Below are 13,205 nucleotides of genomic sequence, written 5' to 3' on the forward strand. Positions count from 1 at the left end.
TTATGAATCATATACAAGCATCCTCAGCCCTTTTTTGCTGCCATTTGTCTTCTTACTGGATTGAAATAGCTTTGACATATATGAACAGAACCTAGGGCCCTTTAAGTCTTATTTTAAGAGCTTATCATCATTATGTAAAAAAATATATTAAACAAAAGTTTCAGATGCATTTAGAATTAGAGTATCAACAAGTTTTCCTTCTGCTTTCCCAGTAAACTATTTTATTTTATTTATTTATTTATTTTTTTGGCTGCACCTCACGGCATGCAGGATATCTTCGTTCCCCGACCAGGGATCAAACCTGCACCCCCTGCATTGGAAGTACGGAGTCTTAACCACTGGACCGCCAGGGAAGTCCCCCCACTAAACTATTTTAAAATGAATTTTATGTGTTGACTTTTACAAATTGTTGAATAAAAACGTTCAGAACAACAAAAACAATGAAAGAAAGTCAGAAAAAAAGAGAAGTTAAGGATACAGGCCCTAGAAAAAGACCTCGCTATTTTCTGTGTGTCTTTCTCACAGATCAATCTGAAACTGAACTTTTCCTGACATTAAGGCATTGAAAAGCCAAAGCTTGCAGTTATATAAGAGACATATCCTCGCTGTTATGTTTAAAATGTTACAAAAAGAGATTTAAAATGTTCCATGGTTTCATGCATTTTAATTTTCTTTGAAAAGCAACTAAAAAAAATGTACACGGGCCACTTCGCCTGCACCATCTCCTGCTCAATAATGGAATCACATCTCTCTTTTTAACCTCACATCTATTCCAGTTGCAAAGTGCCACTGTTTTATATGTCTGCTAAATGGAAAGGGTTCAGAAATAAATTGCAGATTGGGGAGGAAAAAACAAACACAAAAAAGGGAGATTTAATGTGAGAGCCTTAAAAATGTAAAATCTGTTAATAGCCATATTGCCATTTGCTCCCAAGTTAGTTTCTTGAAAACATGATGGCATGAACACCTTTTTCTTAGAAGTATAAAGGTAAAATCACTTTTTGTTCCTGAAAGCTAGCATGCAGTTATAAAATATGCTATCACTACCAAACACTTCCTGTAAAGGCTAAAAGTTTTGATCGACTGTTTCAGTGTGCCTAAAAACTGTGATATTAAAAAATCATCGTGGTTAAATGGAGCACTGACTAGCATCAAGCCTCCAAAGCAGACTCAGGGTAAGACACTTCACCTGATTCAACCTTGTCTGCAGAGTGATTCGTCCTCCAGTAGAAGGCATTCGGCTTAGTGCTGCCTCAATCTGTTAACACAAAAAAATGTTTAAATAAAAATAGAAGAATTCTAATTAGTGGCAGGGAGGTTTATAACAGAACGGAAAGAAAAGACTTCAGCCTAGTATTTTCTTGTCCATCTCGACTTCACATAAGTTCCCTCTGTCACAATTAGTAACAACAGCTTGGCTCACACATGTTTCTAGTGCAGCTTTGTGTGGCATCCACAGTAACTTCCTGGGTTTGACTCAATAATTCCCTTCTGACTATTCCTCAGACATAAGCATTAAGTGCAGAAAAAGATTTAAGACATTGTTTTATGTTTGTTTTTACCTGGTCTTTTTCTTTTGTAAGTTCATCAAAAAACCGTTCCGTTTCAGCTAGGGTCCTAATTTTTGCTGTATACTCAAAATCATTACCCTGTGGTGGTACGCAGGCAGGCTTACACTGTTCAGAGCTAACTGATTTATTCTTCTCCCAGGCTGATCTCACAGGGACTTTCTTCACTCCACTTGGCAACAGTTCAGGGGAAGAGCTATGATTAACATGGATGTCAGTGGTTCTTTCTGAGTATTTTTTTTCTGTCAGAGAGAAAAGAAATTTCTTTTATTTCTTATCAACTCTTCTGCCAGAGCATGTACATACTAAATATGTTACCCAACTTCACTTTCTGAAAATGGCTGCTACACGGCCAAAAAAAATGTAATGAAAAGAGATACATAATCAATCATATATACTCAGTTTTTTTCTCCACAGAATTCTAAAAGCCCTGCCCTCAGTTTGACAATCTTCACAACTTCCCTAAATAAACTTAAAGCAAAAAAAAAGTTTAAAAACTAAACAACACATTTAGTGGACATATACCAACATTACAGAGTTAGTATTTTAAGGGCCTACCCAAGTGATTTCACATACATTATCTTATAACTTTATAGGATAAATGAGAAAAAGAAACTTAAAATATAAATGAGAAAAAGAAGGTGCATATAAGTTACAGAATATAAAAAACTGAACAGTATGGCCCTGGTAATTAAACATTAACATCCCCTGTACCTCGGTTTCCCAACTTTCCAATGAGGATAACAACATTGACACAATATGAGTGTCACAAATGCTTATTTTTAGAGGCCCTTGGGTAAAAAAAGATTTAAGTGCAGGATATAATGACATTTAGAACCTTGAAAAGATACCAGAAACTCACAAAATGAAAGACTAAAACCATAACTGATAATTTTTTAGGAAAAGATACCTTCTGAGTCATCTAGAGGAAGAAACTGGAGTTGTTTCCTTGGATTGGGACGTTGTACTGTAGACACAGGAACAGTATCTAAATCATCCAAAAGTATATCAAATCTATTGAATGAAGCAAGTTACTTGTGAGAAAAAAAGTGTTAACTGATGTTCTCTATCTCCACTAGAAAGATGAGCTGGCATCCAGTTAACTTACGTATTCACATATTTTTAAAAGAGAAAGGTGGTCATATAATTTTTTAAAACTGAAATTTAATTTATATTTTCTAACACAAAATTATATTTACATACTGGCGACGTAAAGCGTTTACCAATACATTATCTCATCCGATCTTTGTAACAACCATATGAAATAAGCAGGTAGGCATTATTATCCCCGTTTTATAGAAGAGGAAACTGAGGTTCAACGTGCTTCAGTAGTTTTCCCCAAGACCCTGCCGGAGCTGGGCCACCAGCTCTCATGTCTTAAGAGTCAGTGGTCTTCCCACCACAGCACACACTTCCAACCACACTTCAGAGGGGACAACTTTCTCAGGAGCACAGGTAAACTTATGTTTAGTGCCAGGGCCATACCAGGGCAGCCCACTTTCTCGTACAAATGGCCCCCAATTTCCCCTGTATCTTATACCTTTTCAGGAGAACAAAGAATTATCATTCTATATCCAAAAGCTGGAAGAGGTTCTGAGGCAGTATTTAAATTTTATAGTAGCCAGTTTACATACTTAAAAACTGTTTTCACGTATTATAGTACTTTTTTATTTTTAGTATGACATTTATTTAAATGATTTAAATCCACAGAATCCCCATTAACAACTGAAAAATTAGTGACAGCTAGAGGCATAAGTTGACATTTTAAAAAAATCAATACTGTATATATTTTATTCAACAATTTTAGAGAACTTACCGAATCGGGCTGCTTTCATTTTTGCTAAGTAGATGACTAAATCCTGGGGACAAATTTTCTTTAGGGGATCGCTTTGGACTATAAGCCACAGTCACTGGTGTTAACATAATCTCTCTTTTTGCTACAGAGGAAAACGAAGAGGAGACAGTCTGTTCCTTCTATGTATGTGCTAGGTTGGCAGAGCATAGCTTCTTTTTCAGTACCTTATTTCTAACTAAGAATACATTTTCATTGTAAAACTTTCTGAAAGATAAATAAGAGTATACAAAGTAAAAATAGTTCATAATCCTAACATCTAGAGGAAACCACTGGCAAGATTTTAGTGTATCAGACTGTAGTTGCAGCGCTCTGACTCAAAACTGGTTTTTCAGGATTTTAGAAGTCAACTGGAAATAAGATGGAAACACCAGTGCACTAGTGAACATTCCTAATAACACAGTCATACACAAATCTCCTCAGCAGTTATGGAAATGGAAATTAAGGATACAGAAGCCCAATGCTTAACTTTAAGACCATACGTATAATTGGCTAAAGAAAAAGGTGACTAATGCTGAGTAACCTTAGGTAAATATATGGAAAAAGACATCATTTTTCAGGCTAGCTTAATTTGTTTGAACTAATGTTTAATTAGATAGCTGTCAAAATATCTAGTTGAGTTTGTCTCAAAAACTGTGAAGTGGTATTAGTTGCAAAACATTTGTGGGACACACTCAAAAATCTCACTTTGATAAATGGTGAGAATTTCTTCAGTTATAGTCATAGTAACTGTGCAATCAGACGGTGTTATTGAACAAGATCATATTTAGGGATTCTGTGTTCAGAGCACTGTACTAGGTGCTAGGAAGAGTGTAAGGGAAACAGAAAGCATCAAACAGTGTGTACGGCTCAGATGCCACTCTTCCAAGCCCGAGAGACATAAACCTCTAACTCTTACTTGGAGTACTTGATTTACGATTTGAAGGTGGTAAAGATGACGATCTCTGTGAAGCAGAATTAAATCTCTTTTGTCTTTGCTGGGCACCTTTCTCTGGGGACCGACTTGCATTGACTGAAGTGTCAGTTTGCCGAGGAGTCACTAGTTCTGTAACAGAAAAATGTAAAAAAAGAAAAACAAAAAAACAAAACAAACCTAGCTTCAGTTATCTGCTTTTTATTAACAGATGGTTACACCAAGCAAGCAATTCTTCTCACCATCTAGATTATAATGATTACTTGCAAAATGCACCACATTACAATGCTAAAAAATGCTTGATGAAGAAAAACGCGGGAGTTTTTAATGAATTCATTCTGGTTCTCTGTTTACAACTGGCATTCAAGGTGATTTTTCAAGAGTTTATTTTTAGAAAGCAGGTCACTAATTTATTTACTAGCGGATACTGCTTTGGAAATGCAATGCCAAAGATGTTACTGACGTAATTAGCAGGCCCAACCAAATAAGCACCAGAGAAAGTACAAGTGCCCGGACCTGTGAAATAAACAGTATTAAACATACTTCTTGTCCTACTGATAGATGCTCAGTAACCAAGAAAGGGAGAGTAGGAAATGTTACATCTCACTTTATGAACACCAAATGCCTGTCATAACTTTTTGATGTGTGCAAGTAAGACAAATTGATATGGAAAGTTTTCAAATATCCTTAAGAATGCCATGTAAATCTTTAATAATCAGAACATAATATGTCATTTGAAAAGGTACGTATGTGACAACAATGATAAATTAACAACTGGGGGAGACTTCCCTGGTGGTCCAGTGGTAAAGAATCCACCTTCCAATGCAGGGGACGGGGGTTTGATCCCTGGTCGGGCGGGGAACTAAGATCCCACATGCCGCGGGGCAGCTAAGCCGGCGTGCCACAACTACTGGGCTCACACGCCCTGGAGCCTGAGCGCCACAACTAGAGAGAGAAAACCCGCACGTCACAACTAGAGAGAAGCCCGAGCGCCACAATGAAGAGCCAGCACGTCGCAACAAAAGATCCCACATGCCTCAATGAAGATCCCGTGTGCTGCAACTAAGACCCGTCATAGCCAAATTAGTTAATTAATTACTTTAAAAAAATTAACAACTAGGGAATTCAACTGTCTGCAATGGGACCGAAACAGCATAAAAATAAATTTAACTTTTTATTACTTGAGGCATTTCATTTTAAGAAGGTAATATAATTGGGGGAGAAAGGGGAAGAGACCTATATATCTATATTTCTATCAAACAAGGAATAAAATACTTACTATTTGAGGTATCCTCTTTCTCTGTCTGTGTGCCCCAATTTTTAAATACTTTTTCTTCATCAAATTCTTTCAAAGCTTTCATGATTGGTGTGTCTGAAGTGTCTCTTTGTTTTTTTATCAATAAACTTGTCGGTGAACTTCCAGGTGAAGGATCCTTTTCCAGAGGAGAATGGTACCTTAAATAATAATTGTAAGACACACGGTGCTACGAATGGAATATCTGCGTCTCCCCAAAATTCTTATGTTGAATGCGATTCTTATGACGAATTCTTGTCCTCACCTTTTGGAGGTGATTAGGTTTTGATGAGATCATGAGGGTAAAGCCCCCATGCTGAGATTAGTGCCCTTATAAAATAAGGAAGAGACATCTTGATCTCTCCCTGCACACATGCACCAAAGAAAGGCCATGTGAGGACAGAACCAGCACCCAACCATGCTGGCACCCTGATCTCAGACTGCCCACCTCCAGAACTGTAGGACATAGCTGTTTGTTGCTTAAGCCACCCAGTCAAGGGTAATTTGTTGTAGCAGCCTGAACTAAGATGGTTTACTGGGATTACTAGGGGAATAACATGAGGGTTGACAGTTACTCCACAATGAATACGTATGCTTTACAAGGCAAATCAATAAAATTGAGCCTGTATAGAATAGACCAGTGCTTCCCAATCCTTTTCACAGCCCAGAGCATACAGAAATATAATACTTATATGGCACTCTGGAGTAAATGAACGAGGTTGCTCATGGGGGCTCAGCCATATGGAGGGCGGGGATCAACCTCTCGTCCTAACTGCAAGCCCGTGCACAGGGCACACCACTACGCCAGCGGCACAGGTGGAGATAGCTCTGCACGGCCTACAAAAGGAAAATTTCCGAAAAGCACTAGCCTTTCAAAATAAAGTAAAAATCAGATCCTCAAAATTAAGACATAAAAGGAACAAGGAGATGGCTCTTTACAACTTCCTGAACTTTGAAAGGCAACTGAAATCTCTAAGAAAACCTAACAGTCTCTAAATATGATCGTCAACGGAGCTGTCTCACCCAGGAAGGCAGGTGTCCTCCGGGTGGCTGTCTGCCTTGCTGTCCCGCGTGTCCAGAGGCTGCCCGGTGAAGATGGAATGCTCTGCTCCCGGGATCAGCCACTTCCGCCGGCTGACGTCGGAGCTCGCCAGCGTGCTATGAGGACGAAAAGTGTTCTCAGGCATTGCACGGTCTGCACTCCAGTGTAGACTGAGCACATAGAGAAAACAACCTGCTCTGAAATAGTATTTCCACATTTACACAGAATTTAAGAACCACATAAAACAATCTTATTTTAGCTAGATGAACTCTATTTTACAGTTTTCAGCTCCAACTGAATTGTTATTCTTGGTTTCAGAAGAACAGTCCAGATTCAGGTACCGTCACGTGTACCCGGCTCCGAACACCCCGGCCCAGCCCCTAACCGCACTTCACACCCTTTATGCCCCGTCGAGCTCAGGGCCCTGAGGTGAAGCAAGAGCACCTTGCCTGTTCCTCCCAGACCAGCACCGCCGACAGAATTTTCTGTGAAGACAGAAAACGCCCTCCATGTGCACAGTCCAATACCGTGGCCACCGGCCACATACACACGAGCTCGTGAACGCTTGCAACGCAGCTAGCTTTAAACAGCTGTGGGGGCCGGCACTGCTGTACTGAACAGTGCACTTCTAGACCATGACGTTCCTCCCTGAGACTGTGAAGCCCGGCCCGACTGATGCTCACCACACCGTACACTCCGGTCACTCGAGGCCCCATCCTCTCCGCACCGCCTCCTGCCCTCACCCGCGCGCCCTCCACGCGCACACGGGAGCTGCCCCGAACTCCCGCCAGCGACTCGACTCCCTTCCTCAGTCGCCCCTGCAGAGGATGCTCACTGGATGCACCATCCCAGAGAAGACAGCCCCCGTCAGAAATCAAAGCTCCAAAGATCCTGTGGCTCCCGTGCTCGAGAATCCCCATGGCGCTCTCACCGCGACGCCCACGACCCTGGGCCTCCCCTTCCCTGTGCACCAGCCGCTCCTAGCCTTCGGGCTCCTCTTCACCCCACTCCCACCGCCACCCCAGCACACACTCCTGGTAATCAGTACTCATCGCCTGGACCCCCTTCCCTGCTCACTTTCCAACGCACCTGACTGGCAGCAAAACCTAAGCCTGTCTGACTACAGTGAGCTCACTTTTCCTCTGTGTCTGTACTCCTACAGTTGAGCTTTGCTGGAAAAAAAGCTGCCCAGCTGTGTAGACTGGGGTATCACCACAGAATCACTATCACTATCTCAAGTGGACGCCCAACACTGGCTGCCAACACATCTTTCCGTAATTAAGGAGCTCCGATTCCCCAATATGACTATCTGACACCCTCTCCACTCTCCTCAAACCTCTCGCCCCAGCCTTGACTGTCAGGTGATAACCTTGCATCACACTCCAGAGAGAAAATAGAAACCACGAGACAGGAGCTTCTGTCTTCCTCTCTCTGCTCCCTTTCACAACCAAACTTTTTAAGAGCTGCCTCTTTTATCTATCAGTATCTTCATTTCAGCTCCCAGTCACTCCTTTTCCCCTCAATTTTTAAATTAAGAATCATTTCAAACATTCTTAGAAAATGACAAAGAGTACTATAACAAGCACTTGCCCATACTTAGTTTTAATAAATGCTAACATCTTACCATATGTGTTTTTAATTGCAAGACATAAATAGCATATATATGGTTGTTTGCATTTTTAAAATTACATAAAGGGCATAATGTACACATCTTTTTAATGCTGCTTTTTCTACTCAACATTATGTTTGAGACTTACCCATGTTAATATATATAGCTCTACCATTTTAATAGTTTATCCACAGTATGACTGCATCACAAGTCATTTATCCTTTCTCCTGTTGGTGGATGTTTAGTTTCTAATGTATCACCTTTCAACAATGCCATAATGAACATGTGGCAGAATTTCTCAAAGGTAAATACCTTACACTAGAACTGTGGAATTTGGGGTGTGCACATCTTCAGTCTTACTGGATACTGACAAATCACTCTCCAGATGCGCTGTACCAATTTTCAGTCCAACCAGTAGTTTGAGAGTTCCTATTTCTTCATATCTTTGTGAAATTTTACAATGACTGGCCTGTCTGATGGTGCGAGTGGTATCCCATTACTGTTCTCATTTGCAATTTTCTGATTATTAGTGAAATGAGCATCTTTTCATTTTCATTAGCCATTTAGGTTTCTTTTTCTGTGAACAGCTTGTTCATATTCTTTTATCACTTTTTTATTGAGGAGGTTCTCTTTTTTTATTGACTTGTAGAAGTTCTTTATATTCTGGATACTAATCCTTTATTGGTTCCTGTTCACTTTAAAAATGTAGGACTTCCCTGGTGGCACAGTGGTTAAGAATCCGCCTGCCAATGCAGGGGACACGGGTTCAAGCCCTGGTCCAGGAAGATCTCACATGCCGCAGAGCAACTAAGCCCGTGCACCACAACTACTGAGCCTGCGCTCTAGAGCCCACTCGCCTAGAGCCCGTGCTCCGCAACGAGAAGCCACCGCAATGAGAAGCCTGTGCACCGCAACGAAGAGTAGCCCCCGCTCGCCACAACTAGAGAAAGCCTGCGCGCAGCAACGAAGACCCAACGCAGCTAAAAATAAATAAATAAATTTATTTTTTTTTAAATGTAAAATAGTTCAAGCATGAAGACATCCAGATGATACTCAGGCACCAACCAACCCGCTTTATAAAATCTTGATTCTCTGCTGTATATCCTTTAGAATTCTACGGAGCGGAACAATACAGATACCACAGAAGTCCCCCGTGTACCTTTCCAACCTCATTCTTCCCAAAAGCAACCGTTCATTCTAAATTTGTGTTCAGCATCCCCATGAGTGCTTTTACACGTTTACTCCATCTGTATGACCCGTAAGATCTGCAGAGCTGATTTACATGCTAAAGTCGATATAACTAGTACCCAATTTCTTCTGCAACTAGTTTTTTGTTGTTGTTCCATATTATGTTCTTAAGATTTAACCATGTTGACAGGCTAGTTATGGGGTTGGCAACTGTGAGTAAAGAGCCAGATAATAAATATTTTAGGTATTATGGGCCAGATAGTCTCTGTCACAACTACTCAACTTTGTCACTGCAGCACAAAGCACCTATGGACAATACACAAATGAATAAGCTTAGGTATGTTCCAATAAAACTTTATTTCTGGACACTGAAAGCTGAATTTCATATAGCTTTCAGGTGTCATGAAATATTATTCTTTGATTTTGTTTTTCCAAACATTTAAAAACAAAAACCATTCTTTGCTCACAGGCCTTACAAAAACAGGTGGTATGGGAATTCCCTGGCAGTCCAGTGGTTAGGACTCTGCGCTTTCACTGCCGTGGGCCCGGGTTCAACCCCTGGTCAGGGAACTAAGATCCCACAAGCTGTGCAGCCCGGAGCAAAAAAAAAAACAAAAAAAAACAAAAAACACAGGCAGTAGGCTAGATTTGGCTGGGGAGCTGTAGTTTGCCAACCCCCAATCTAGTCTGTGCACTGTCATGCTGAGCAGTATTATGCATAAATGTATCACAATATACTGACATTCAGGCTGTTAGACATCGAGGTTGTGTTCATTCACTCTTCGATACATTCACAACTGGCTTCCGCTTCTATCACTCCGTGCCAACTGCTCTCCAGGTCATCAGGAACCTCCAGCTTACAAATCCAACAGACCCTCATCCTTCATCTCACTGGCTCTCTCAACAGCTGCTTCAGTCTTTCTCCTGGTTTCCAGCAGCTCTTTCTCAGGTTCCTTTGCCAGCTCCTTCTCTACCCAACACCAAAACACTGGGGTTCTTCAGAGCTTTGTCCTGGGCTTGCTTCTCACTAAACACACGCATCCATCCAATAGCTTTAAGCCCTATCTAGAAAGACGACTCCAATATCTGTAACTCCAGCCTTATTTCTGCACTCCAAACGGAAATTTATCATCACCTGCTTGATTTCCACTTGGAATTTACATGAATCTCAAACTAAAATCTTCAAGACGGAAATTCTGATCTTTACCCCATGGTCTGCTCTTCCCATCTCCTCCCTGGTTCAATGTGACACCCTTAGCTGTTCAAGACAGAAACAAAGGACTTACCTGATGCCTCCCTTTCTTACCTTGCCATCCAATTCATAACCATGTTTGGTGAGTACTACCCTCCAGAATCTTCTCAAATCCTTCTCGTCTGTCCATTTCTATGGCCACCACCCAGCTAGCACCATCTCTCTCCTAGCCCTGCAAGAGCCTAATTAGTCTCTCTGCTTCTACTCTTTTCCCCTCCTCATGGCAGGTGCATTAAAAAAATAGAAATCAGGTGACACAATTTTACTATATAAAACCCATCAAAGGTGTCCCAATGGACTTAGAGTAAAAGCCAAACCCTTGACCCTGGCTTAGAAAACTATGTATCATGGGTCTGTGATTTTATCTGGGGCTCCTTTATCCCACATGAGCCTCCTCTGGGTTCTTCAAACATAAGACTAAGCTCTTTCCTACCTCAGGACTCAGCAAGAGCACTGTCTCTGCCTGGAACACCCCTCCCTCCACACCTCCCACCTGAATGACTCTGCACGTCTTCCCTCTCCGTTAATGCGTACCTCCACGGAAAGGCCCTTCCCTGACTCCAACTTTAGCCCTCCTTTTTGTTCAATCTCAAATGTCCAATTTCAGTTATTTACATTATCTTATCTTTCAATAATTCATTATGTCCTACTAATATTAATTAGTAAAGATCTAGAAAAAGTTTCTAATTTGACAATTACAACTTAGGTTAACATTTGCAAGTTAATCTTTTTCTGATAAAACATCAATATTAGGAAGTTATGACCTATGCATTTAATACTCTTTATTTACATCAAAATCACAATAAAAACAATTCTAATATGAAAAAAACTTACTGTATAAATGAATCATCAAGATAATGCTCTTAGATTATAACAAAGCTAATTTGGAAAAACTAAAAAGAAAAATCCACACAACGTAATGCAGGAATCTCCATAATTCCTTCCATTAACATGGGAATAAAATTTCTGGAAGTTTAGGGCTAAAAGACCTTTTGAGATGTTCTAGCCCAATGTCCTTGTTTTTACAGATCATAAAACTGAGCTCCAAAAAATTAAGTGATTCGCCTAAGGTCACACAGCTGGGCAGAGTCAAAAACCATAAAACATCCCAATTCTCCTCACTCCCAATCTGATTCTACATTACCTTTCGGCAAATGCCTCTGCATATGAGCTTTCACAATATCTAACAGTTAGATGTTTTTACGCATCAAGTTCTGTGATGACATTTAACTGTGTCTTCCTCACGATTTAGACAGATGAGTGTCTCAATTCAATTACAGGGTGCACCTATTACTAGCTTTACAGAGAGATTAAACGAAGTAACTTACTTGGCACGTGAGGGTCTCATAGGAGTTTTAGAATTATGACGAAGACTTAACATATTTTCATGCTCTACTTGCTTGACCTGAGCTTCAAGTTTTGAAATTGTTCTAATTCAAAAGCAATAAGATAAATTAAGTACATTTCAACAAACTTAAAATACAGCTCAACTACAAATTACTTATTTAACAGACACTTCTAGGAAAGGGGTGACAAAAGAGCTGCACATGCATAAACCTTTTTCATAGTAAAAAGCCACATTACACTTTAAAAAGCTGGAAAAAATCAGAGAGAATAAATAGGAAGGCAAACAGAAAAAACTCTACAAAGGAGCATTTCATATGCTACAAGTGAAGGAAAAGGGAACAACAAATACATTTAATACAGAAAGTAAAAAAAAAAATTTAGAAATTTTACTACAGATAAAAACACACAGTATAAATTAAATAAAAATAAAATAAATTCAAGTAATCAAATAAATTGCAATTCTAACATGTTTAAATCTAATATGTATGTATTCATACGAAATATACACGGGTAAGGCTCTCACAAAAGAGGAAGCAGGCTTACCAGCCAAAGCAGAGCTATTAAAAAGAACTTCCTGTTCTGAACAACTCTCAACCTATAGGCAGCTCATCTAATTTGTGCTGTGTTCAGAATAAAAGCTTATCTTCAAGCTTACCAAGAGAAAATAAGCACTCTGGCCAGTTAATTGTTTAGCAGATATCTTGGCATTCTTTCTGTCTTTTAGAACTTTGAATATGTCTCCATCTCATCTTTTAAACTTAAATTCTTACCTACTCTGTTGCAAGGAAGGTTTGAGGGAGAAAGCTCTAACAGGGCTAATGCTTATACCAAACTGATAACAAACGATCCCTAGAATTGAATGCTTCACAGAAAAGACTTGAGCAGACAAGAAAGCTAGACAGTGTTCCTGTTCTTCCCTATAAGAAGTCCTTAAGAGTGCAATAAAATCTCTAAATCAGGGACATCACTTATCTCCAAGTAAACTACAAAAATATACGCTAAAGCCAATTAGAAATATCTAATCATTTGCCATAGGGACCACTTAACGACTGTTCCTTCCCTAAGTAAGCAAATCAGAGCATGAATACAGTCCCCAAACCAGGTCTTTAAGAAAGCAGATAACCACAAAATTGGTGTGAA

At 39.9% G+C, this 13,205-nt stretch overlaps 1 protein-coding gene across 16 annotated transcripts in view; it reads right to left on the reverse strand.

Annotated features, from left to right (window-relative positions):
• The window catches only part of MPHOSPH9 (M-phase phosphoprotein 9), a 54,592-nt gene that overhangs the window by 5,175 nt on the left and 36,212 nt on the right, over positions 1 to 13,205 (reverse strand). For 15 of the 16 annotated variants that reach the window (XM_082418203.1, XM_082418195.1, XM_082418202.1 and 12 more), the window contains 8 exons: positions 12,047 to 12,148; positions 6,651 to 6,785; positions 5,613 to 5,788; positions 4,319 to 4,465; positions 3,385 to 3,505; positions 2,479 to 2,582; positions 1,563 to 1,810; positions 1,190 to 1,258 (listed from right to left, as the gene is read on the reverse strand). In XM_082418203.1, the coding sequence (XP_082274329.1) occupies positions 1,190 to 1,258; positions 1,563 to 1,810; positions 2,479 to 2,582; positions 3,385 to 3,505; positions 4,319 to 4,465; positions 5,613 to 5,788; positions 6,651 to 6,785; positions 12,047 to 12,148 (1,102 nt within the window). Of the gene's footprint in view, positions 1 to 1,189; positions 1,259 to 1,562; positions 1,811 to 2,478; positions 2,583 to 3,384; positions 3,506 to 4,318; positions 4,466 to 5,612; positions 5,789 to 6,650; positions 6,786 to 12,046; positions 12,149 to 13,205 lie in introns of those variants that run through there. The other variant, XM_082418201.1, reaches the window with a different exon arrangement.

Source organism: Balaenoptera physalus (assembly GCF_965194825.1).
Source record: "Balaenoptera physalus genome assembly, chromosome: 12".
NCBI classification, from domain to species: Eukaryota; Metazoa; Chordata; class Mammalia; order Artiodactyla; family Balaenopteridae; genus Balaenoptera; species Balaenoptera physalus.